This window comes from Lonchura striata, chromosome Z, assembly GCF_046129695.1.
Source record: "Lonchura striata isolate bLonStr1 chromosome Z, bLonStr1.mat, whole genome shotgun sequence".
Lineage (NCBI taxonomy): Eukaryota > Metazoa > Chordata > Aves > Passeriformes > Estrildidae > Lonchura > Lonchura striata.
In genome coordinates this window covers 2,789,124-2,814,149 of record NC_134642.1, presented here as the reverse complement: position 1 = coordinate 2,814,149, position 25,026 = coordinate 2,789,124, and the positions used below count along the sequence as shown (strand labels likewise).

Here is a 25,026-nt window from a genome sequence, read left to right as displayed (position 1 = left end):
ATTTAAACTTTTGTCATGAAGTTTAGGACACTTCCAAATCCCCCCTCTACTCAGATAAAGTAGGCACAAGTTTCTATTGCAAAATTTGTGCAAACTTATTCAATGACATTCCTAAGTAGGCATGGTGGAAATATGCTGATTCTTTCTTAATATAAACTCAGATTTAACCTCATTACTGGATAATAAAAGCTTATTAGTGTAACAAGGAGAAACACTTCATGTGGATACTTGCCCGTGATATATATGAGCAGTATTATTATTTTAACTCTAAGAAAAACACCCAGATGTAACCTGGGTACTCTCTGAGCTTATTGTCACTTTCTGGACAAGGAATATCTTTCAGACACCAAAAAATTCAGTTCACATAAACTCAGTTCTGACTGTTAACAACTTATCATTACAACACAACATCAAAGAATAGCTGGAGTTGGAAGTGACATTAATGATTATCTAGTTGCTAACCCCTAAGAGCAGGGAGATGCCATCACAGGCAGTGATTTCATCCACTAAACCAAATTATTCAGAGCCCCATCCAACCTGGCTTTGAACCTGTTCAAGGGAAGGGCCATCCACAATGTCACACACAGCAACCTGCCCCACTGCTTCACCATCTTTGACTAAACAATTTCTTCCTACCATCTAATGTAAACTCTTAGTTAAACTCTTAAACTCTTCTTCTAGATTTAAAACTATTCCCTCTTTTTTTATCTCCATATGCTTGTGTAAAATGTCACTAACATGATGATAAGAGGTAGGAACTATTCTCCAAAACCAGGACAACATCAAATTTCAGATGCTTTTGAATGTTGGGGCAGATTAAAGTGACAAGTGTGATACCCAGTCAGGTACCTACCCACCCAATGCTGTAGTCAGGTCTGAGTTTTGGCTGCTATGAATCCTCTCTTAAACAAAGCAAAAGTATATCCAGCCACTGCAATTATGGAACTGACTGCAATACCTGACACTTCCACACTCTCCATGTGGCCTCTCTTCCACTGCCCTGTAATTCCTGCCCTACTCCTGTGACAGTGATATGCCAGAACTCCCTTCCTTTAGGTCACTCAGGGTCCTAGGCAACACCTTTCCATTCAACAGCAGTAGAAGCCAGAAAAAATTTGGCATTTATAAGTCCTCCCTTCCTTGAGCCCATGACCAGTGCTGGAAACTACCACCAAATTGACCACTGAAACCCCCTTTGTAAGAGAGGGTCACATATTCTGTAAAGCAATTTTAAGATTGGCGTTACAGATTTCACAAGCATTTCCTTTACCCAAAGTTTTTCTGTGCCCACATGACAGTTTGAAGAGGTCAGATTTCTCACGAACTCACTGGAAGCCAGTGTCAGTGTGACATTCTTCAATGGGCCCTCTGGTGCCCATGCTATCTTCTGTCTATCCAGTGGGCTCTCCCTGGTGTTATCTCCTTTTCTAGCCAGACTTGTGTACCTGGAAGCTACTTTGTTCCTGTTCCTTTGCCAGCCTCCACTTTTCTGGGCAAACCAGTCTGCCCAGCTCAGCAGGAGTTCTAACAAGACCTGCTCGCTTCCCATAAAAGTCATCAAAAACACATTTTAGCTTCAGCTGGACAGCCTCCAATAGAACAACTCCAAATTTGTTTGTGAAAGAACTCCAGCTGCAGACAGTCAAAATGCTGCATTCCAGTTCTGCTACACAGAGACACATCTTCTAGCACAGCAAAATCCATAGGCTGTGTACATCTTGCTCCATCCACAACGCCAGCATGACACCAGCCTCAGGCCCATCCTTAGGAGTCAGAGTCAGTCTTTTCATAGCTTGTGCACACTTTCATTCTGACAAATCTCAAAGCCCAGGTTGGATATAAACAGGTTTTAGGTATGCTTCAGCAACCAATCTTGAAATCATGGCAGAACAGCATTTTTTTTTCTTCAAAGACCTGCATGAGTAATTAGGTTCATGCTAATTCTAGTGTGCCTGATGATTTTGGTTTGTTTCTACAGTCTGTCACCTGACAAATCAAAACCATTTGCTGCATAAGTCTCTGTGTCTGCAATTCTTATCACAAATATGTTGTTCCCACCATATGAATTTCACAGAATAAGAAAGTCTCAGCAGAGGGTCCCTCCAGGATCTCCACAGTTCCATGGAACTGGGAGATGGTAACTGTGGGCCTGTAAAGTGGGACTTACCCATTGCTAGAATTTTTAATAGTTACACCAACACTGCACTTTTCAGAAAAATCCACCTCAGCTAAGAAGTGAAAAAACTTTTTCCTGGGCTACACTATGGAACCATTGACTAAGTCAGAAGAGCACTTCACAAATCTCAGCAGGCAGTCAACACATCTTCATTGCAAACTTTCCACCATTTCAAACTTCAAAGCTGGACCTCTTCATTCTTTATTTTAAACATTTACTACTCCTAGGACAAAGATGAATTCTAGAGATACTAGATGAAACAGCAGCTTGTAATCTGGCTTGCAGCCAATCCTTGGACATTTCTTTGTGACAAAAGAAATTCTTGTACCTAAAATAACCTTGTATCTAAAATAATCTTTAATGAATGGCAGACATAATGAGAGAAATTGAATTACTCTCAAAAAGTGTTTACTCTTCTTATTTTAAGTAAGAATTCTCTGTGCTGAAACTGTAAGTAAACCAACCATATCATAATACCATTTAATAAAACCTCTCTTTAGTCTATTAATCCTGTAAAGCAATATTTTGCTCTGTGTGCTTTCGTAACTGCATAGTACTTGAAAGAATATTTACACATAAGCCAATCATAAAATTTTGTATTGGACTGACTTTGTTAATTTACAGTTACACGTAAAACCTGAAAAGTAGATATTAAGAAAAAAACCTAACAAAACTAAGATTCTTTATTTTAAAACAACTCAGAAAAACCATATTTCAGAATTCACCTGATAAAGACCAAAAAAGTGGACACAAAGATGAATACAGAACTTAAGATCCAAATTAATTAAAACTCATAGATTTCATATAATATGACAAATACATGAAGGATAATAATTTACATATGCCCATATAAGACTATTTAGACTTAATTAAAATCTGAAGATGGAGACTGCAAGAGCTCCTTGAATAATTGTTTCCAATGCTTAACTGTTCTTGCAGAGAAAAATCCAACTTCGAGTCAGAACCTCTACTGATTCATCTTATATCTCATCTTCCCATCACACAGCTGCTCAGGTGTGAAGAAACTGGCTCCATCTTATTGAGGATCTCCTCACAGGCATTAGAAAGTTCCCACTATGTCCCACCCAAAGTTTTCTCTCCTCCAGGCTAAGCAAGCCAAGTTCTCTCAGCATCTCTTCATGTGATGTCATGTGCTGCAATTGCCATTTGCAATTTGCCATTTTGTTGGCTCTGTGCTAACAAAAATGTTTATCAACATCCCTCTTATATCAGAATCCTGCCACAGCATTATGCATAGTTCAAGAAATATGAAGTAATGAGGAACAGTCACTTTGCTTCATCCACCAGTTCGCTCCTACTCACACAGGCTAGCAGGCTGTTAGCCTTTATCATGGTGAGGAGCATTGCTAGCCACATTTAGTCCATTTTCCCTCAGGAATGTTTAAGCCCCTTCTAGAAAAGCTGTATCCCAGTAAGTCAACCAGATCTAGGTCCATATCATTGCAGGGGGTTAGTTTGCTCCAGATACAAGTCTTTGGGTCTGTTCTTATCAGGTTTTGCAAGCTTGTTGTCAGTCCATTTCTACAGCCCGTTCAAGTCCCTCAGAATGGCAGCTCTGCACACACCCTCTCCTCCCTTGGCTGTTATTCCAAGCTTGATAAGGAGCATTTCCTCTCCTGCTCTTGGTTACTAATAACTATGCTAAACAGGAAGGGTTCCAGAACATATCCTTGGAGGAATCACACTTGTAACCAGATTCCAGGAAGAGTATGAATCACTAACACTACCCTTTCAGGTCAATGACTCTGATAGGTTTTCACAGATCTACTAGTCCACCCATCTGGACTACAACATTCCAAACCCAGCTGATGCCACAGCACAACATGCTGAAAGCTGAAGTCTACACAGATGACACGTACTGCTCTCTTTCCATTAAGAGATGTAGTAGTTTTAACACAGAAAGCAAACAGGTTTGTCGAGCAGGATTTACCTAGGGTAAATGCATGCTGATTACCTAGTAATCATTGTTCTCAGGCTTCTTCCATGTTTAGTCCCAGAACCACACCTCTTTTCTTCCTGCCTCACCCCCAACACTTTATCACACTGTCCCTTTGAGAATAGCTCCACAATTTCAGGACCCTGCAAAGCTACTTTCTCACCATAGAGATACTCAACAATAAACACTATCTACATCCCATCCTTAAAATGAGGGTAGAGACAAGGAGCAGGAGAAGGAGTTTTACTTTTTTGAAACAAGTGGTAAGATGATTGACAACAGGTTGGCCAAAGTACCAAACAACAAGTGCAGTTTCATATTTCTGCAGCAGGTAAAGATTTAAGATGACCCACATTCATTTTTGAGATGTTTCTTTACACACACATACACAAAGGAGCATAAGTATTTAATTTACCCCTAAGGCAGGTATATATGGTATAACTGTGAGAAAGAATTTTGAGGCTGGGATCTAGGAATCCTACCTGCCAAAGCTGGGATGCTGACTTTGTTCCACTCCCACGGCTGATCATACTCATCTGCAGGCCTGTCATCATCTTGTGGCAATTTGCTTTCTCGTAAACGGCGACTCACCACACTTTCAGAATCAGATTCCACACCACTGCCTTCTGGTTCATAGGGTGTGTCATAGAGCTGCATGTTTTTCTGATGGGACTTCATGCCTTCCTGCTGTTGAAACTCTGTTGGCAAGGAGGAAAATTGCATCAGAATCACTACTAACCATGTCTTATCATTACAGTCTATAATTTTAGAGCATTCAACTTCCACCCATTTCTTAATAGCCACGTAATTATAGAGATGACAAGCTTGTACAAGACTTCTAAATTCTACCTCTAGATTGGTAACTGGCTGGAAGCAAAAGTTCGTTCCAGTTAACAACCACAGCTTCATGCCTCCACCAACATTTCCCAGCTTGTGCAGAGCCAGATTGCAGGAAGCACACAATCCCTGTAAGCTGCTAAAAAGCACACTCACAAGCAACTGTACATAAATTCCCAAGAACACTGAAATTTGTGTATAGTTAGCTCTTCAGGAGGAGATGGTTCTGGAGTGAAATTTGAAGAGACAAAGAACATTAAAAAGTAAATCCCACAGTACAATTGTATATATTCTGATAACAAAGAATTGTCTGTGTTTACACCTACAGAATACCAGCAAAAAATGAACGGGGACTAGAGTAAGAACACTAAACAAAAGCATTAGAGCTTATCTCACATCAAGGGGGTTGTAACAGCAGTTCTCAGCTGCCTGAAAAGCAGATAGAACCAAACCTTCTTGGGCAGAATCAGAAGAAGCAGTAAGGAGAAACAAGAGATCCAAGTGGCACTTTTTGGGTATCTTCTTCCCCTTGTGTGAGGTGCAGCCCTGGGATAAGTTACCACATAGGTCATGGGCAGTGTCTTCATTCTTTACTGAGCCTTGGTTAGACAAAGCCTGTATCCCTCCATCTACTGATCCAAACTGGGTGGAGTGAGAGATAGACCAGGTGGCTGTGCTACCATTCAGAGGGACCCAGGGAGGCTGGGAATGGCAGACTAACAGGCTAGAAAGCTGCTCAGCAGAGAAGGACTTTGGGGTCCTGTATGGCAGCAAGTTAAACACCAGCCAGCAATGCAGCTTCACAGGAATGAGGGACAACCCAACCAGGAGTGCTGAATGCAGATCAAGGGATGTGATTCTTCCTCTCTACTCAGTGCTCGCAAGCCCAAATCTGGATTGTTTGGTCCAGTTCTCATCTGCCCAGCACAAGAAAAACACAAAATACCACAGGAAGTTTCAGCAAAAGGCTGTGAAGCTCAGTAATGGGACTGAAGCAGTTTTCACATGAGGAGAGACTGAAAGAGTTGAGACTGGCTAGCTGGTAGAAAATAAGTTTTAGTGGGGACATTATCAATGCATATAAATACCTGATGGAAGAGAGAGAAGACGGAGACAGACTTTTACTGACAGTGCCCAGTGTCAGGCCAAGATATAACAGGCACAAGTCAAAATATATACAGTTCCATTTGAATTCCTCTGAATACAAGAAAACACATTTTGACTACGATAATGGTCAAACACACAAATAGGTTGCCTGGAGAGGCTGTGAAGTAACAATCTTTGGAAATTCAAGATCTGAGTGGACATAGTTATGGACAACCTATTCTAGCTGAACCTGCTTGAACAGGATTTTTTATTATCTAATATCAAGAGGTCCCTTCCAACTTTAGATGTTGTGTGATTATACTGACCACTGCAACAACAAAATAAGAGCACCAGTAATGTAGCAAGTTGCAAAGTTATGAAAAGACTCAGAGAACTTTTTAAGCTACAAATGAAGCAAAGATCTAGAGTAGTTCTCTCTGTTAAAACAACAAAAGTCATAAATCATGTCATATATCAACAAGAATATTATAATCAAGTCACTTCTCCAAACCATTTCAAACTACAGTGAAAAGTCTACAGAATGACAGTGCCCTTATTCCTTCAAAAAATAATTTTATTTACACATTAAAAATACAGTATATTTGAAGAAATATACACCAAAATTGAAGATACAAGCAAGACACATCCTGTTAATTTCTAGTTATGAACAATCTCATCAAGAAAAAATGTTGCATCGAGAAAAAAAACTGCAATAGAAAGAATACACTTTTCTCTTGAATACTCTGGTTCAAAAAAATAAACATTTTGTTTTTTTCTGAAGTCAGAAAAGTGGTATGTATCTTTTTGTCTTTCAGACCCCTGGACCCAGTCAATGCTACACCAAGAAATGTGCATTTCTGAGAAACAAAAGCTAAATCAGTTGTAAGTGCCAAACACAAATTTGTGTGCCAAATACAGCTATGCAACTGGATCTTTGTGTGAGAGCATATTTCAATACAGTAACTCTTGCCTGATATTTTTCTTTTACCCAGAAGACAAAAGCATCAAGCCATACAGAAAAGTTTACCAGTAAATAGAGGGTGGTTCATGTTCAGGAAGCATAATTAGAAAAACTATGAATATTTGATTCTAAAGCAGAAATGTTTTTCTAGGAAAAGCTACAACCTAGATGGAGGGAAGTGCAGGGCCAAGAGCTGGACTTAATGATCCTTGTGGATCCCTTTCAACTCATCATATTTGTGGTTCTATGATATATAAAAAGATATGCATGTATGCACATACACTTCTGCACACATATCTCCAACCTCTTTTGTAAAGCTTTGTATAAACATGCTTGAAAATTCACTTCTGAGAGTATTTGTAAATAAAAGTAATTTTACTAAAAGCTAAATCAGAAAAAGTTCCATTCAATAAACAACAGCACAGTTGAATCTGTACCATAAGCAGTATTAGCAATACACACACTCATAGCTCAGTGCAAAGAAATAAGATATTCAAGATATTCAAGAATCAGATAGCAGAAGACAACAGCATACTTGTGATGAAGCATTTCTCATGGTAATTTTACAGTCTCTAACAGTGACAGCTCTAAGGGCTAAAACAGTCTTTGAAAAGATTAGGAAGTAAAAAAACTATGTTAATTTAACTTTTTCTTTAGAAATTCACTTTAATGAACTACATAATTGGAACTCTTATTGCTGATTAAAAGTATATTTGTATACAATTCAGCATTAAGTTAATAGCTATCAGAAGAAGTAACAGTTGAAGTTTTGAAAGCAGTAATTTTGCTAGCAGCCTGGAAGACTCCCACAGATAATTCCTGTTCTCACAGATCAGCAGCTATTACAGAATCAGGCTCCAGAAGTTTGGGCTCCTGTGTAAAACCAAGAACCTGACTAGAAGAGGTACCAGAACTGAAACAACACTATGAGATACAAGACTCAACTTGACATTGTTCTTCCCCGGTGAACAATTCTGATACTCACATACAGAACAGAGCTCCACAGGACAAACAGCCACACCAAACACCTTACTAGCCCTAAATAACTAAACAGGATTACACATAGATGCACTGTATTCCTGAAAGTAGTTTGCAGAGAATAAGGGAATATATAATCAAGGGAACAGAACAGCTATGATGCTAACAAAGAAATCTTTGCAACATTTCCTTACTTGCTTACCAAACCCAACAGATGAACTTCTACAGCTTGCCTTCCAGAAAGATGCAACAGACTAAAAAGCAACCAGACCATTCTATAATGGCCAGATGCCAGTAGATATTTCCTTCATCTCAAACTCAAGCATGCAGTAAAAAGAGGTCAAACAATGTAGCTGCACTATTAAAAAAAGTGCTGATAATATAAAAGTCCACTTTCCCAAATCAAGCACATCTGTAAATGTTACCAGGCAGTAATTAATTCAATGCCATTTTACAGCCCATTTTTAACATCTCTTTTGATGAAACACTAGACAAGCAAAATGCAGGAATCTTACTGCCACAATCATGTAAGGAATCTTGGTTACAGAGAGGTTGCCTGAAGTTAAGGGCTTGCAAGAGTTTTGTTCCCCTGTGTGGTGAAAGACAATGAACAATGACTGTGCTGGTTGGGAAGTAAAGTGAGGTTCCTGCATCACAGTAACAGCACACCTTGCTCATCTACAGCTAATATGCAGGAAGAGTCTAAACCTGCAGGAGACAAAATCACTACCTTATATCAATTCCCTGATTTTTTTCAACCTCTGCTATTCTATTGAGAAACCTTTTAAACAAATTACATGCAACCAATCACAGTATCAGTGGTAAGACAGACATAGGTGGTTCTTTATCAGTCTGACAGCCATCTGTAATTTATGCATACTCCATTCCCAAAACCAGGGAAAACTACAGTGGAATTGGATACAATCACATTAACTTACAGACTGATCAATAGCAGCACAATAAAGCTGTTTTGACTTGCCAGTATGTCAGATTTCAAAGTGCGCTGGCCCATACATATCAGGTACAAAAGTGATAAATCAGACTCATCTTCATCTCAGCTACCACTTTCAAGACTAGTGACAAATTAAAATTACAGTCCTACCAGTTCTTCATCTGCTTTCTCTAGCCAGAAGCCTTGTCCTAGTGAGACAAATCTGACTATGAAGGTCTCATGCTGGAAACAGTACAAAGATGCAAGGACAACTTTTGAAAAACTACCACTGAAATTGACTTTCAAGAAAAGTACAAGGGTTTTCAAAGCTCTTTGTATCTGAAAAGCCTAAGGGCAATACTCAGGACAGAGAACAGAATTCTATTGAAGGGATTTTATAGGGGACATTTAGCTGCACTCAGCTCCATTCAACAGTACAGAACTCACAGAGTTTATCTGGCCACATTACTAAATAAAGCTGCATCCTATTTCAGAAAGCATGAAACAAAATACTTGGAAATTCTCCTAACACCAACAAGCAGCTGTTGCTAGAATCCCTTCAGTGTAAGTATAATGATTTTCAAGGTCATGCAGTTAAATTTATTCAAATACACAGTTATTTGCAGGAAGCCCAGTAGATTTTTTTGTTCATTTATTAAAGGCACATTAACATATAAACACTATGCTGGAATAAGGTTGTACAGAGGACAGCTGTCAAGCTGTCAGCTTGAAGAATTTCTGCCCTACCTCTGGATTCAGACTACAGGTCTGCTCCAGATGGTTGTTTTTCTTCTGCTCTCTTTCCAGAAGTCAGCATTTAAACAACTTTAATCCCACTGACCTGGATTTAGTTTCCCCCTAATCAAATAAAAAACACAACCTGCTATTAACTACATGCAAAACTGCAACCAGCCTGTAGCGAACACCAAATACTGTGCTGCTATTATCAATGAATACATTTGTGTCACTCAAATCTACCAGATAATTTCAGTGACAATGATCTCAACACTGAAGCGAGTTTATCTGGAACTCACAGAACTTTTCAAGGCTCACAGACCAAACATTTATCATCAGAAAGATACAGGTATCCAGGTATACAGAAAGATACAGTTATATTTGAAAACTTGTTATGTCCAAGAGTGGTGATTCATCTTCATCGATATTTAATTAAAGCAAGCAAGCAAACAACTATATCCTTAACAGAGTCAACTTCTTGAATCTTTTCTTCCTGTACACACAAAATTCCCCATAGGAAGAGGGAGTGCTTCTGCAATGAGAGAGCATGCTGACCTCTCTTTAACTAGGAAAGTCAGAGGCAGACTTGTGAACAGCTGAACTTTTGAAATGTGGATTCAAACACTTTATATTCAAAAGCCCTAAAAGGGCAGTCCACAAAGTGTTTGGAGGACTTGGTATAAGCACACTGGCTTTTTGTAGATAAGTCTGGGGAAAATAAAATACCATATTAAAAAAAAAAAATTACATGAGAACATAACTCAGGAACAAGGCTTGTTTAAGGACAACAGCCAATTGCATTTCTTGTATTCTCACCTATCATTGACAACCAGAAGCTATCAGTGGAAGCAGAAACAAACTTGAAAATGCTCAGGTTCACACTGAGAGGTATTGCTGAGTATCTAATGCATCTCCCCCAACATTATCCTGACAGCCTGGCAGTCTCTAGCAGGTAAAGGTCACATCAGGGCCAGATCTGATCACGGACAACAAAGACCCATCTGCAGGAGTGCTTGCTACCAAGGCATAAGTTTTTCTGAAATGCTCAAACCTCTGCTTTACACATGTTCTGCTCTTGAGGCCTCTAATGGAAAATCACTGAACTGGCAAGTAATCACATTGAAGGGCAGTGAGCTGTTTGCTCCAGGCGTACGGGCAGGCAACAATCAACCAGCAACTTGCCAGTTTGCTGCAGGCGTAAGACAGATTAATGCAAAGATCACCCTGATATGAACATTTGCTTCCATTGAATCAATTCCCAGATAAAACAGGTCAAAATACTCAGCCAACTGCTTACTTATCCAAGCCTCACCATTACTGTTTCTTTTCACATCCATTCTGGAAAGACAGCCTGAAAATATTTCAGGACTTGTGATGCAGAATTCTCATTTTATTACTGCAAAGCCTATTCACTAGAGAAGCTAAGTTTTACCTCTGTTCAAATTTCACCTCAGATCACTAGAAATCAAACTGCTTTTCTCCTCTGCTTCCAAATCCAGCTGGATGCCTCCAACTGCTGGGACACAAGGGAACACCAATTATATTCCAGTGGCAGGGAGGGCTGTTCTGCTTTGAGACTGCAGCAACTCCCACCCAGTGCTAATTATTCCAGATTTTGCTGCAGGAAAAGCTGGATATGAGAAGATCTTCCTTCGCTCATCTTTTCTTCCAATCAGAAGCCAAATGACTCAGAAGTGAGCCACTTTCCAGGAATGAACAGAGATTTGTTCCCCTGTTCCCTGTGAGGGCTTGGCATAACCGCATGATGTGAAAACCAACATCTTCACATGGCCTGCATCATGCCGGAAATACTACTGAAGTCCAAGTATGACTCATTACCCCAGGAAAAAGCATTCAAAGCAACCTTACATTCCAACAATCTCGATAAAGAAAAGTTGTTAGGCCAGTCAGAGCAGGGGTGGGCAGGGAGAAGACTGTTTATGATAAGTATCAATAAACCAGCAAAAAAACCCCATTAATATTTTCCACAGAAGGTATGTACTGAATTAAAACAACCACTACCCTGCCCAAGAAGACAGGAAGCACACATTTGTCTTTGTGGGTGGGAAGGGTGAGGAAGAGGAGGGGTAGGTGTTGGTGGAGTCAAAGGATGCTGATTAAAAAAACAAAGCACATGGAAGAAAACCGAAATCCTGGTAGCCTGGAAGGACAGCCATACTGTTTCTAAAGGACATGAAAATCATCTTTGGAGATGTATTTCTCTTTTGACAGCGGCAAAGAAATTAAAACATTAACTTTCTTCAGTTTCCAGGAAGCAGAAATTTATTGTATAAAGCCTTCTACCTCAACACCATATTTTCTGATAAGTAAGCAGGGTTTAACTGTCAGTTTTAAATTCTTGATTTCTGCAGACTTTACCTCTTTGGAGATGCTTTGATACTGCTGACCTACTTACTCCTTGTACATTTTTCAGTAAGACAGGATGCCCTTTTTATTTAAATAAGGGGAAAAAGAATCCACAAAACTCCACAACTCTGTACGTTTACTGCTGCTTGCTTGACCAAGAGCCAGCTCCAGATGCTGCTACAGCCAGTTACATCACAGTGCTATATTCCTGGTTTAAAACCTGTAGGCTTTCTTGACCTGCCTGGAGTACTGACCTTTAGGATTCAAGGATCATTGTTTCATGGCCTAAACAGAGCAATACAAGTGGCAACAGTGCAAACCAAAAAATTCAAGATCCTAATACCATACTCCAAAACTACCAAACTGTGTAAAAGAACATTCATTTCTTGTGGTAAGAGGGGAAAGAGGCTTCTTGTGGAAGCCCTCTGGGAAACAGAACGCTGTGCTGAGATTTCCATGTACACGTGTCAGTACAAGGGTTTTCATCCACACATGACAAACTACAGTGTCCCAAAAAATTTGCTTTAAGATTGGCACAAACAGAATAAATTCTTCCTGAAAGCCATCCTAGACAAAGGTCCAAATGCCTATTTTAAACAAGATAAAACTGTCCCATGTCAGCACAGAGAAGTTTGTAGTGAATATGACTCTTTCCTGCAATTAGATCGGTCCTGCTGCTCATGCCTGCTACTGATGCCCCCCATACCCTTGCCAGTGCTCTTCATGAACAGAATATCTCACCTTCACAGGAATCACCTTGAGAGAGGCCAGGAGAGGAAGAGTAAATAATTCATAATTTAAATGCTCTTCAAGACTCACACAGAAGGAAGATATTTTCTTCCATCATGTCTGCCTGTGTGAGTCTGTTTGCTGAAAGCTTACTCAAAAGAATCAAATGAGATAAGCACTGATCAAAATTGTTTTCTTAAATATATCTATTTTTTCAAAATATATATTTATATACTCAGGATGATATTGCAAGGAATAACCAGATGTGAACAAAAGGGAGTTTATACTACTAAGACAAAATAGGGAACAAATAGAGAAACAAAACGTTTCCTGGAGCTGGAGGTTTAATTCTATGAGAATAATGCAGAAGGTAATTATCTTTTCTACATGTTACTGACTTTGAGCACAGCCTCCTAGGGATGTGGAAGAGGGCAGAGAAGGATAAGAGATAGAGGCCTCCCTTCAGACTTCCTCCCTGTGATAGAAATAGTGGGAAAAAATTCCCTACAGGTACAACTTACATGGTATAGTAAGGTAGTAGATTTTTGTAGCCAGAAGAAATGCCATATCTGATTTAACAAACTCAGATGAAATGTATTCTCAGCCAGATGAGACATGTTATCTTCTTCTAACCACCTGCTAGAATTTGCCATAGAGAGTAGAAGGCAGGGAGAAGAACTGCTACTTAATAATTCCTACAACAGATTTATTCCATAGATCTGGTGGCTACATCATTAAGAGGAACATGGAAATGTGAATTGTGCATTGTTTTCATCCAGCCTGTGAATGATTGCATCACTGTGATTAAAAAAACCAAAAACCAACCAACCAAAAAACCCTCAAAAACCCCCAACTGCCAGCTGAAAACATAGCCTGAAACTTTCCTGGTAAGTAATGCCATTATTTTATCTTTATTCGTATTTTTTAAAAAGAAAAATGCCAAGAGAACAAAGATAAGTCAAAGCTTTGGAAAAAATATCTGATGCATTTGCAAGAGCACTTTCCCTCCTCTTTCCCCAGCCAGCATTCCAGGAAGAGCAGGCACTATCAGTACTCCTTTGGCAGGACTTAAAAGCCACACAGCATCTGCATGCTAAACCATCTGTTTTTTTCTCCTGTTCACTGCAAGGAACAGCCACAGTGGTTATTTGCCACAGTGATCATTTGCAATTTTCCAACCGGCAAGTTGCAAGCAGCAGAGATCAGCCGCCCTGGTTATTTGCAATTTTCCCCACTTTTACATGTTTTCCCTAAGGGAAGCATTGTCCTAGTTCCAGTCTTTCTGTTCTGTCATTCAAGCTGAGCTACAGGGATCATCTAGGAACTCTGTTCAGCACCTAAGCACCTAATGAAGATGAATCAACATCTCTTGGATTTAACAAGCTTTCAAATATAACTCCAAATTTTAAACTCCAATGTAAATTTAAAGTCCAGCACAGTCCTGCACATGCATGCCGTAAGGATCGTTAATGTAGACATAAAAATGGTTTTCATTTGCTGTGTAGGACTGGAGAAAAAAATGGTTTAGTTTAGAATTCTACCTTCCCATGATTAGATGAAGAGAGCTGCTCAGTGGTCATTACATACAACCATAGATTTTACTTATCACAACCCCAAGGCCTTGCATGCATTAAATGACAGCTGACAACACAGAGAAAGTGACAGGGATATGAAATTACTGGGAAAATGTTTCAACTCATCCTCTTTGGCTTATAATCTCTTTACTCGTTGTGTCAAGTAAGTCAGCAAAGGTTTGATGGAAGGAGAAACTTGTGTCTAGCATTTGTAGGTTTCAAATATTCTGCACTGAGGTGTGCAGCTGCTAATATTCAGTACCTTGCCTGTGTTTGCAGATTTATTGGTAGTTATTATACTACTCAGGTAAACCCTGATTGGATGTCCATTCCTAGTTAAAAGCTCACTTGCAGAGTAATCTGTCAGTTACACAGTGTTGGGTTTTCCCCTTGGACAAGACTGATATAACTACAGAACATGCAGCAGTGTTTGCATGCATGCAGTATACACCATCTCACATCATCACTCAAGAGCATTTGTGCTTACACTGATATATAACAGCAAATAAATCTGCTTAGCATTCAGCACAGGATCATTAAGAACAGGTGGTTTAAGAAAGCAAATGACAGTCATGTGCAAACATAAATCAGTACTTTTTTTCACTTCTTGCAGTGGAAGTATCACAAATCTGGAAGAGCAATATTTAATATTTTCCAGTTAGGGCAAGTCATAAAATGTCATGTTATAAAAATTCATTGTGATCATAATCCTGAAGCATACAACCAAGTCAACATTTTCTGGTAAATTTTCCAGTTACACTCTTACTTTCCAATATGCATCTCTAAACCACCAACCATTGAACACGGAAACGTTTACAATGAACAAAACCACACCCATGGAGACAATTGTGGAAGGCTGTATGTTTTGCTGCTTTTTTTTTTTTTAGTTTGTTTTAATAAACAGATACAAAAAGATCCTTTAAAAAATAGTTAGGAGAGGCTGTCTTTTGTTATGCTGTATATTCTACCATGATGCAAGGATCTCAGTGACGGTGCATGTCACAGCCAAAGAAAAGAGAAATAGTATGTGCTACTCAGCAAAAATATAATACAAAATCAAGAGTATATGTGAAAGACATCTTTCTTTTCTTTTTCATCAAGACTTTCTTTTAACTCCATGTCACTCTTCCCTTTCTATTTCAACTGAGGCAGCAGCAGACACCTTCAAGACAATCTCAGGCTGCATTAGAGCCCTAACTGCTGCTGCAGGACTTGCTTAGAAAAAGCTCAGGTTTTTCTGTCTTGCAGCCCATCCCAGAAAAGTGCAACTGTTGTTTGACTGTACAAAAGACAAAAGCCAGAACAGCAGAAAACCCACTGCAGAAAATCCACTGCTTCATCACAGTGATTTTCAAGTCATCCACAGAAAATGAATGCAGAACTGAAAGCAAGCTGAGCTCCTTCAGGCAAACCTAATTTCCCCCAGGTTTTACCTGTGTTGCACTTAATTGTTACTGTATGCTGCAATAGCATCAGTTTTGCATGCCTAAATCCTGCTTCATAAAACCAAGATGTATGTGGGCTCTTCCACTTCAAGGCACCTACACATGAAATGGAACAATGCACAGCCTTGTTCAAGCCCAGGTAAAGACTGAATATTTCCATCTTCTACTTGTACATTGGTATTATTCAACAAATTTAATCACAGTAGCACAACACAGTTCATCAGCAAGCAAAAATACACTGAAGGCTTCCTAGGTCTTTACCTGAGTAAGGATAATAAAGATAAATGCACATATCAGCACACCAACACACACCAAAGCCAGATAAAGCTTACCTGACCTCAGCCAGAAGGAACAGGCTGCTGCTGCAGACAATTTCCTCTAATAATTTTAGCAGCTGGAATGACAATGAACAGCTGGGTTTGCACAAATGTTTGCGCTCCTCCAAAGGAGCATTTTCAAGCAGATTTCTTCATAGCCAGAAATCAGAGAAAGAGAGAAGCTGTACATTTTTGCCACCCTACATAAAATGCAAAGAGCATTTTATGTTTTTCACTACTTCCTATCTGAAGTTTTAAGTTCATTCTACGACACTACTGTGAAGCCACAGCCATTAAACTGTTGGTAAACTGATATGGCAAGATCTACAGTCTTTATGGCAAAAAGACTTTATGGCAAAAAGACAGAGAATTAACCAGCTGAATCTTCAAGTCTCATTTACTTCTAAGGATGTGAAAGCACTCATCTGGTTTGGGCTCCCTAACTGAAAAAGGCACAGGAGAAACTGTAGCTTACATTACAGCTGATCTCAGAAACAGACTTCACTTACTGAAGGTTTCACTCATATTTTGCCACTTTTCAGGGATTTTCAGAGTGTGGATGCAAAACCAGCAGGCAAAAATTTAATTCATTACTAGCAAGCTAAGCACAACAAAGATGGCAAAGTATCAGAGCTGAAAGGGTATCTTGTTTCTTCAAAGAACTATTCTGTTTACCCCATGCTTAACTAATACTTCCTGCACCAGTTTTTTTGAGCTTACTTAACTCTTCTGTACAGTGCATATAAAAAAACCCAAAGTGATTTGAATAAGTGAGAGTATAATATGAAAGAATGATTGAGAAAGTTCTTAAGAGAAAAAAATATCACTAGTTTAGGGCAGGGGAAAAAAAGAGCCCCAGGCAGGACCTTTAAGTTGAGCATAGCTAGCTGGGGAAAGGGTAGAAATTCCTTTTGACTTGCCAGCATGTGTAATGTCCACTATTTGCCTTTAAAAAACAATAAATCTGGTTAGGCTAGAAATATCTATTCCCAGGATTGTCATCATGACACTAGCTTGTTTATAAATATGCCAAACATTTTCACATTTCCTTTGGCTAAAAGCCTCTTTTCAAAAGAATAAGAGGAAAGAGAAAAGGAAAAAGCATAATTGAAGATACATACAAGCGTGACAAGTGATTTTTGTATCACTTTTTGTCCCAACTGTATGTCTCATTTTTTCTTTTAGTATCATGAATACATCTCCATATAACAAATCCCTGTAAAACTCATCAGCGACAGTCTACATCTCCCATACACTGCTGATTATTCATGTAACAAATTCTCCACGTTCTGCTTTTGAGCCACGTTGCAAGAAGCAACAGAGGTGGAACCAGCTTGAGAAGATTGAGAGCTGAACTGATAAGCTAGCAAGATATACCTCTGATGTCCCCCTACCTAATAAAATAGCACTCCTCCCAGTCAGACCCAAAAATGAGTTCACAGTGTTCCTTTGCTGTGGCAGGCCACAATGGTATCACCTATGCTTCCAACATACCTCCACCTGGAAACCACCCAGAATTCCTGCCATCACAGTCCAGAAGTGCACATACAAGCCAAGTGCAGCCTGGAAGCTCGTCTGTTCAGCTGCTGCTCCCTCCCCCCGCAAAGTGATAGTGAACAGCCGTCAAGAGTCAGGCTCCCTTGCTGCAGCAGCATGCTTTCAGCATGGATTCTGCCCTTCTAGAGTTACCTCCACAAAGCCAGAATATTTGTGCATAAGCCTCTGCTCAAGCTACATTTCAGCAGACTGTTTCCTTGTGTCTCACAGTCACCTGTCTGGTCTTCCCAGAGATAAAGTTTAAAAGGATCAGTATTGGGGCCATCCTGTCATGGTGGTGAAGCTGGAAATTGACTGAGACTAAAAAACATGGGTTCCAGCAGTCTAGTGTGTGATATGCTGATTCTCACAGCCACTTCTCACTTTCACAAATCAGTTCCAGGATCATAAAATAAGCTAGGTTAAATAAGATCTCAGGAAGTGGAAGTCATCTTTTTCAATGTCCTACCCAAACCAGGTCTTAGCTATGGAGCCAAAGTTGCTCACATTCTGGTTTCTCAGACCAGTCTTAAAAAAATTCCAAAGATGGAGACTACACAATCTCACTAAGCAACCTTCTCCACAATTTGACTGTCCTCATGGTAAGATTTATCTTTCCTTGTATTCAATGAACCTCTTGCTTCAGTTTGTGTTCACTGCCTCTAAGCCTTTCCAGGCATGGAAGGAACAGATGGAACACTGATTAAATCAGAAAGAATCACAGTTTACAGAAGTCTGATTACAAGGGAAAATGCAAAACAGTTTCATTTTTTACTTACTTTATCCAATTTAATACAACTCACACCAGCCTCTACAGGGCAGGCAGAGGATCCCTTCATGGCCATATACATTCATGTATGTTCTACCTAAGAAAATCCTTTGCACCAAGATGAAGTACATATTTTCTATTCCCGTAGATGACCAGAGAAATGAGATACTTTCAAATTCAGCATACATGGCACTAGACGGTACTAGGGGGTAGTAGATGGGGGTAGGAAGGTAGAGGTGGGATGGGAGGGAGATTAAAAGGACTTGAACAGGTCATCAGGACACAAAATGAGGAAACAATAGCTCTTTCACCTTTGTAACAAAAAGAATACCAATATTCCAATTGACTGAATTATTTTCACTCTAGGGTCACAGTCCTCTTTTTCATATTTCTCAAGACTCAGCTGCTGGAGTGCTAAAATTACAGATCCTATTGATCACACAGACCTCAGTGCCACTCAAACTGCTGCCAGAAGCATTGCTGTCTTGAAGGGACAGCCAATTCACATCCTATATTAAAAGCGCCATTGTTCTTAAGAAAAGCAATTCAAAAATCTTGAAACTTATCCGAGGATGAGAAGGATGGAGTCGAGGGAAGACCTGTGGTAACTGGCAGGTGAAAACAGACATAAAATCAAAGCAGCATATTAAGAAATACAAATATAATTACCTATGCCACAGGCAACGCTGCATGCAAAGCACAGGTAGGCACCAGGGAAAAAAAGCACCTGCATACACTACATGTTGCTTGTACTGGGAAAGCAGATAGATTTTGTCAAACTATCAATTTTCATCAAAAGTGGCTTGAAACTTCTGCGTCTTTGTCAACACCAGTTCCAGACTGCAGGCTAGCGGTAAATAGCATTTTGACCTCATTGGTTTCTCTTTCCCAAACATCCATTCCTTCATTTTGGTTTTTATGCAAGTACATAGGCCAGATTCATCAGATAGTGAGCAAGGAAACTGAATGAAGTCCTTCAACATGCATCCTCAAATAGTCTACTATAATTCTATTGTACATTTCCAAAGTTTTGGACATCTTGTTTCCATTATTTTGGGCATAAAGTTTGTCTTAAACCTGAACAAGAGTCAAGAAACTGTGAAAAAACTCAATTTTTATTCAGGCTTGTGATTCAAGTTTCACATTTAGTCCATTTCCAAACTATATCAAATCAAAAGAGCAGGATGAAGGTGTTGAAACAGAGAAAAAAAAAACACAAAAAAACAAACATTAATTTAAACTTGTAATATTAAACATTAGAGAGGACGCCTTAAATCTTTCTAGGGGAGGAGACATTTCTAAACATAAAGAAATTGTATTAATTTTATGCACAGCTGGTTTCCAGCCAGTGATGCACCTAATTGTAGCAATCATAACATATTGCAGTCTCTCACTACATGAGAAATAGACTCTCTCCTTTCTGGCTTTATTTTCTCACAATCACTGATGGGGCATGAAGTGCTCATGGAGACAGAAAGAGAAGTACTGATGATCCTGGCAACTGGACATGCTTCTAAACTGGTAGAGCTCCACAGCACATGTGAGATCCATTGCTTTGCTCAGAGAACACAAGGACTTGTGTTGAAGCAGATCCAGCACTATTTTAAACATTACTCAATTCATGCACATTAGACCTAATGCCAAGGAAGAAGCTCTCTTCTGTAATTGTTCCTAGATAATTTCTTTCCTTTAAATTACTGTCCAGTGGAATGTCTGTCCAAATTCCAAATTAAGTAAGAAACAACTTGTAATAGATGCTAAAGCCCAGGAGGTTTCTAATTAACATTGCATCTAGCATACTTTAAAGAAGAAGTACAGCTGTTCAGAGCATATGTCCTCACTTCTCATGAGATGCAGGGAATTTTGCACTGCAGGATAGCAGCAGGTGACAGTAACACTAGCACTATGCTCCAAATGATGGGGAATGCTCAGAATAAATCAGACATCCCTCCTTTTTCACTTCTAGGAAGAGCTCCCCAAGATTTCCAGTGCTGTTCTATAGGAAACTCCCAACATGTAAATAAAACCACCTTCTTGCCAATCACAAACTTACTTCTGTGTGCTACTGATCTTCTTCAAATCCTACCCAGTGGCTCTCCACATTGCAAATGTTGACATGAGAGCACATACACATTGAATTTCAAGAGTGAATGGTTACCTTGCACTTTTCCACACTTTTAAAGGAAAAAAAAAAAATCTTAAAAAATTTCTACTAGAATGACCAATATGTGGTCTATTCATGTCATCTGGAAACTGGATGATAATGGTGCTAATGAGGAATTCACAATACGACATGAAGTGCATTGACAATGGATCAATTCTCGTTTGGGACTCATTTCCAGTCATGGCTAGCCTATTATTAGACACTCAAACAGAATAAGAATTGAAACACACAAATCTAGGAACAAGAGAAGGAGCTTAGTGGACAAATACACTGCTTCTCCTGTGTTTGTTACAGCTGTCTGCCATGCTCAAGTGCAGACAGACAGAAAATCTTACACAGAGCCACTACAGTGCTTAGAGATCTGGTTAGCTTGCTAGGCTCAGTGATTTCAATAGGCCAGAAATATTCTTCCTAAACTTCCCATGCTGTACGTGCTAATCTAGGCATCCTTATCAAAGCCATCATCAAAGTAGTGATCACTGCTCTTCTTATATTATTTGCAGTTGCAAACCCGGTGCCAACAAGCAACATGCCAGAGGCCACCTGGTAAGAAATTTTACAAGATCTGACTCACCACCAGTGTGCTCTAGTGACTATTCAGATGAAGTTACATGTCTGAACAAAAAAACAGCCTTTCTAGTTACAGGGAAACTGACACCCAAGACCTTTTGAAGTAGGTCCAGGTTCATGGGAATGCTGTTTTCCCCATACTCCCAGCATTTCTGTGATAGCTTGCGTGAAGACCGAGCTACTTCTCCCAGCATGTCCATGGGAAGCTCCCAGTTAAGGCAGGTGCACTGCTTTTGCTAGGCTGCCTGTCATGCATTAGATTCCATTGTGATGCAGCCATGGACTCTTATCTCAGTCCCTAGAAGGAAATAGTGAAGTGCAAGAAGGCATTTACTCTTCTAGCACTGTCTGCACTAACAGAGGAGTCTCAACTTTCTGCATCCCCAGAGAAAGAAGGCCAAGCACAAAATCTCTAAGTATGAGTTAGACTTCCTCACTGCTGTTCTGTGGCACAGCCAGGATAATGCATATGGAGACAGGGTGATAAATACATAGAAAAAGAAGAAAATAAGAGGATGCTAATATCGTAAACCTATGAACAAGGCTGTGATTTTTCTCTTGGAATTCTCTCTAATAACGCCTGGTTTAATTTTAAAAGTCCTCCCGTTGACAAAATGCTCACATTCATTAAAGCCCCTCTAGATGAAAACCCTGCCTTTCCTCACCACACACTTCCTTTAGTTTATGCTCACTTTTGCTAGTAGTGTAAGTGTGTAATTGCTCAGGTTGATGAAAGCATTGAACAACACAAGCAAGAAAACAGGTATCTCTGTACCATGATCCTAATGCTCCAGAACATCCCTAGGAATAGATTCCAGCTATTCTGGTCCATTACACAGATCCTTCTCCCACATCACTCACTTAACCCTAGAGCATTCACACAAGCTTATCTATTCAGTTTGAAACTTGAATTCAGCTTTTCATTTATGGCCAGAAGCCTTTTTGTGACTTATTTAGATTTTCCTGTGTTCAAGGAGTAGTGGCAACATGCTTCTGTGTCGATTTGGGACTTGCCAAATGCACACTGAGCACTTTCCCTAATCTCACAGGTTGGCACATCCCACCCACAAGATCTAACATGCCCAGTCCCCAGGACAGTTGTGTGACTAGACTCTTGTGAAAAATGCATCAGTAGTAAGTTGAATTCCTTCCTCCTGTAACACCTACTTTGTCCAAAAGGAGATATTTTATACCCTCAGGACCCTCTCAAATAACCCTGATCAGAACAGAGGTACAGTGTATATTTTATCAATAGTACTATGACAGCCTTCTTAAATCTGCACAACATAGCATTTGCTCCATGAGAAATACCACATGGTATGTTACATCTCAGGGAAAGCAACTGTTGGCAGAAATGCTACCCATTTAAGTATTCAGAATTCTGAGACACAATAGAGTTTTTACTCCCTGGCTACCACATCCTTGAGGCAGATGCACGACCTAGAGTCCAGAACCTCATAAAGAAGCTGATGTCTCTGGCAGAGTCCTAGGTCATATCTATAAAAGCGAAGGAAAAACATGATGTACATCAATACTGTCAGGGCACAGACCTGAGGCATTCCCAGATCTCTAAGAAATCAAGACACTGATGCTCCACAAGCTCAACTTACCTTTCAAATCATTGTCCTAACTCAAGGGCTTAACCTTCCCTATTTTTCCTTCCCTGACTGTTCTACAGAACAGAAGATACAATTCCTGATCCAGGAAAAAACGGAAGTGATTTTGCCAGCACACTTTTCTCAAGGTAGGCATCATATCCCGATAATGTCTTCTACTTCCTCTCTCACCACACACCCCTACCCCTTACCCAGACATTTTTCATGATGTGGCTTCAAATTATTTTGAGACTTAAAATTACCTTAATTTTACAGTTGTTTAAGTAAGCTGAATTATATATTATAGTATGTATCATGCTAGGGTTTCATACTCAAGAGATCATAAGTTGTTCTGATCAGGGTAACTTTAGAGGTTACTCAGGGCACAAAATATCTTCTTTTAGAAGCAAGATGCTCTCTTCAAATCCAAGCACCAAGTAAGACAACAGATGCAGTTTATAAATCTCTGTAGCCAGTATTCCTTATACCTTAAGATGACACAATTGTTTGTGCAACAAATTGCCTAGCAGCATATCTCCATTTGAATAATGATCCAAAACTGGATCCTTCTCCAAAGGCAAGTTTTAGATGCACTCTATGATGCAGCACACAGAAGGCTGTGGTATAGGCAGCCTTGATCTGGCCTTTGATTGCAAATGTTTCATGGAATCTGAGGACTGGTGTTAATTCTTTCTGAAAGGCAGAGATGCCTGGATGAGCTATGTCAACATGCACAGCTGTCAGGAGAAAGAGGAAAGGCACGACTGTAAGGCTATACATATAATAGGGCCTTCCGGCTTTTAGGGGATTTTGAAGGGAAAAAAATGCACACGTTTTCCCCAGCCATTGCCATAGTCATATCCATGAACTAAGGAAACCTTTTCTCCTCTCGGGTAAGGGATTATCACAGAAAACAAACAGACCCTTCCCCAGGATTTGACATTCAGTGCAGGCTGATGGGAGTAAATATTCAAAGGGAACTTAACTTCCATTCCCCTAGCGTTCCCTGAGAAAAATGGATGACAGAGAGGCCTGGATGTTATGATCACTATCACTCTGACCTGACAGTGTCTATGCCATTCACTTCTGTTCAAATGCAGCATCTCCAGCCACTGCTTCTCTGCAGAGCTCTCTCTCAGGCATGAAGAACATCCTACATCTGATCCAAGCAGTGATGCTTGGTTACAGTCTAGGGAAAGCAGCACAGGCTTGTTTCTGTGACAGGACACATGTCACCGCAGTAGCTACAGACTGACACCAGGGGAGAAGTAAGGTCAGCTACCCAGGATCCTTAGAAATCAGCATCGTAGCTATCTCTATTGCTGTCATGGCATGCTTGATAGCAATCTCATTCCATGCGCAGTCCAGGATACTTCACATAATATACCACAGAGAACTTCCTTTATGCTCATGTAGTTACTCTGGGACATCAAATCTCCAAAAAGGTTGTGGATAAGGCAAAGATGCAATATCTGTTGGGTGGCGTTGGGTGCACACCCAGCCAAGCTGAGATTCCCACTACAGAGCATTTCAGGAACTGGATTGCCAGGGATTCTCTCTGAACCTTTGTCATGGATTTCCTGAAGACAGGACAGACACTTATAAATATCAATACCACAGCAGGTGTGTTCAGCCACAAAAGATGATAGCTTCTTATCAACATGCATTCGTTATCAACATAGTCTACCTTAGCTTCAGGTCTAGTCTTTCTTTGAGAAGCCTTTCCAAACCTTGACATGAAGGCTGCTCTTTTTTCCAGTCATCACAACCACAAATCTGGGGATTTTTGGCAGGCACTATCAGCAAAAGAAACTTCAAGCCTGGCTGAACTCAATTCTAACCACAGACAGCATGGGAACAGATAGACAGTTTAATAATTAATTGAAATTAATCAACTCAGGGACTGCCTATTCTTTTAAATTAAACATCAGCTCAGAACAAACTGCCTGACAACTGCAAGACCACAGAACTTTTAGGAAGAAAGGATAAGCTCTGAATAAAAATATTAGTTACTTCAGACATCACACATTTCTATTCAGAGGTAAGCTTACTTTCTCATATTGAAAGCACAGGGTCTTTTTTCATATGGACACCTGCTTTTGCCTAATTCTCTACTAACTCAAGGAGCACATAGCATGCACAAAAGTTTTAGGGTCATATTTCAACTACCCTTACACTGGGTCTCCAGAGTTTAAGAGTTAGGGTGCGCCAGTAAACATCGAGTAACTGATAAAAAGCTGTTTTATTTTCTATCTCTCCAACAGTGCATTCTGCTGGGCTATGCAAATTCCTGCTCTCT

At 39.8% G+C, this 25,026-nt stretch overlaps 1 protein-coding gene across 1 annotated transcript in view; it reads right to left on the bottom strand.

The window, feature by feature from the left end:
- SHB (SH2 domain containing adaptor protein B) overlaps positions 1–25,026 on the bottom strand; it is a 56,405-nt gene that overhangs the window by 16,515 nt on the left and 14,864 nt on the right. The window contains exon 3 of the mRNA XM_021535520.2: positions 4,616–4,831. Coding sequence (XP_021391195.1) covers positions 4,616–4,831 — 216 coding nt within the window. The remainder of the gene's footprint in view (positions 1–4,615; positions 4,832–25,026) is intronic.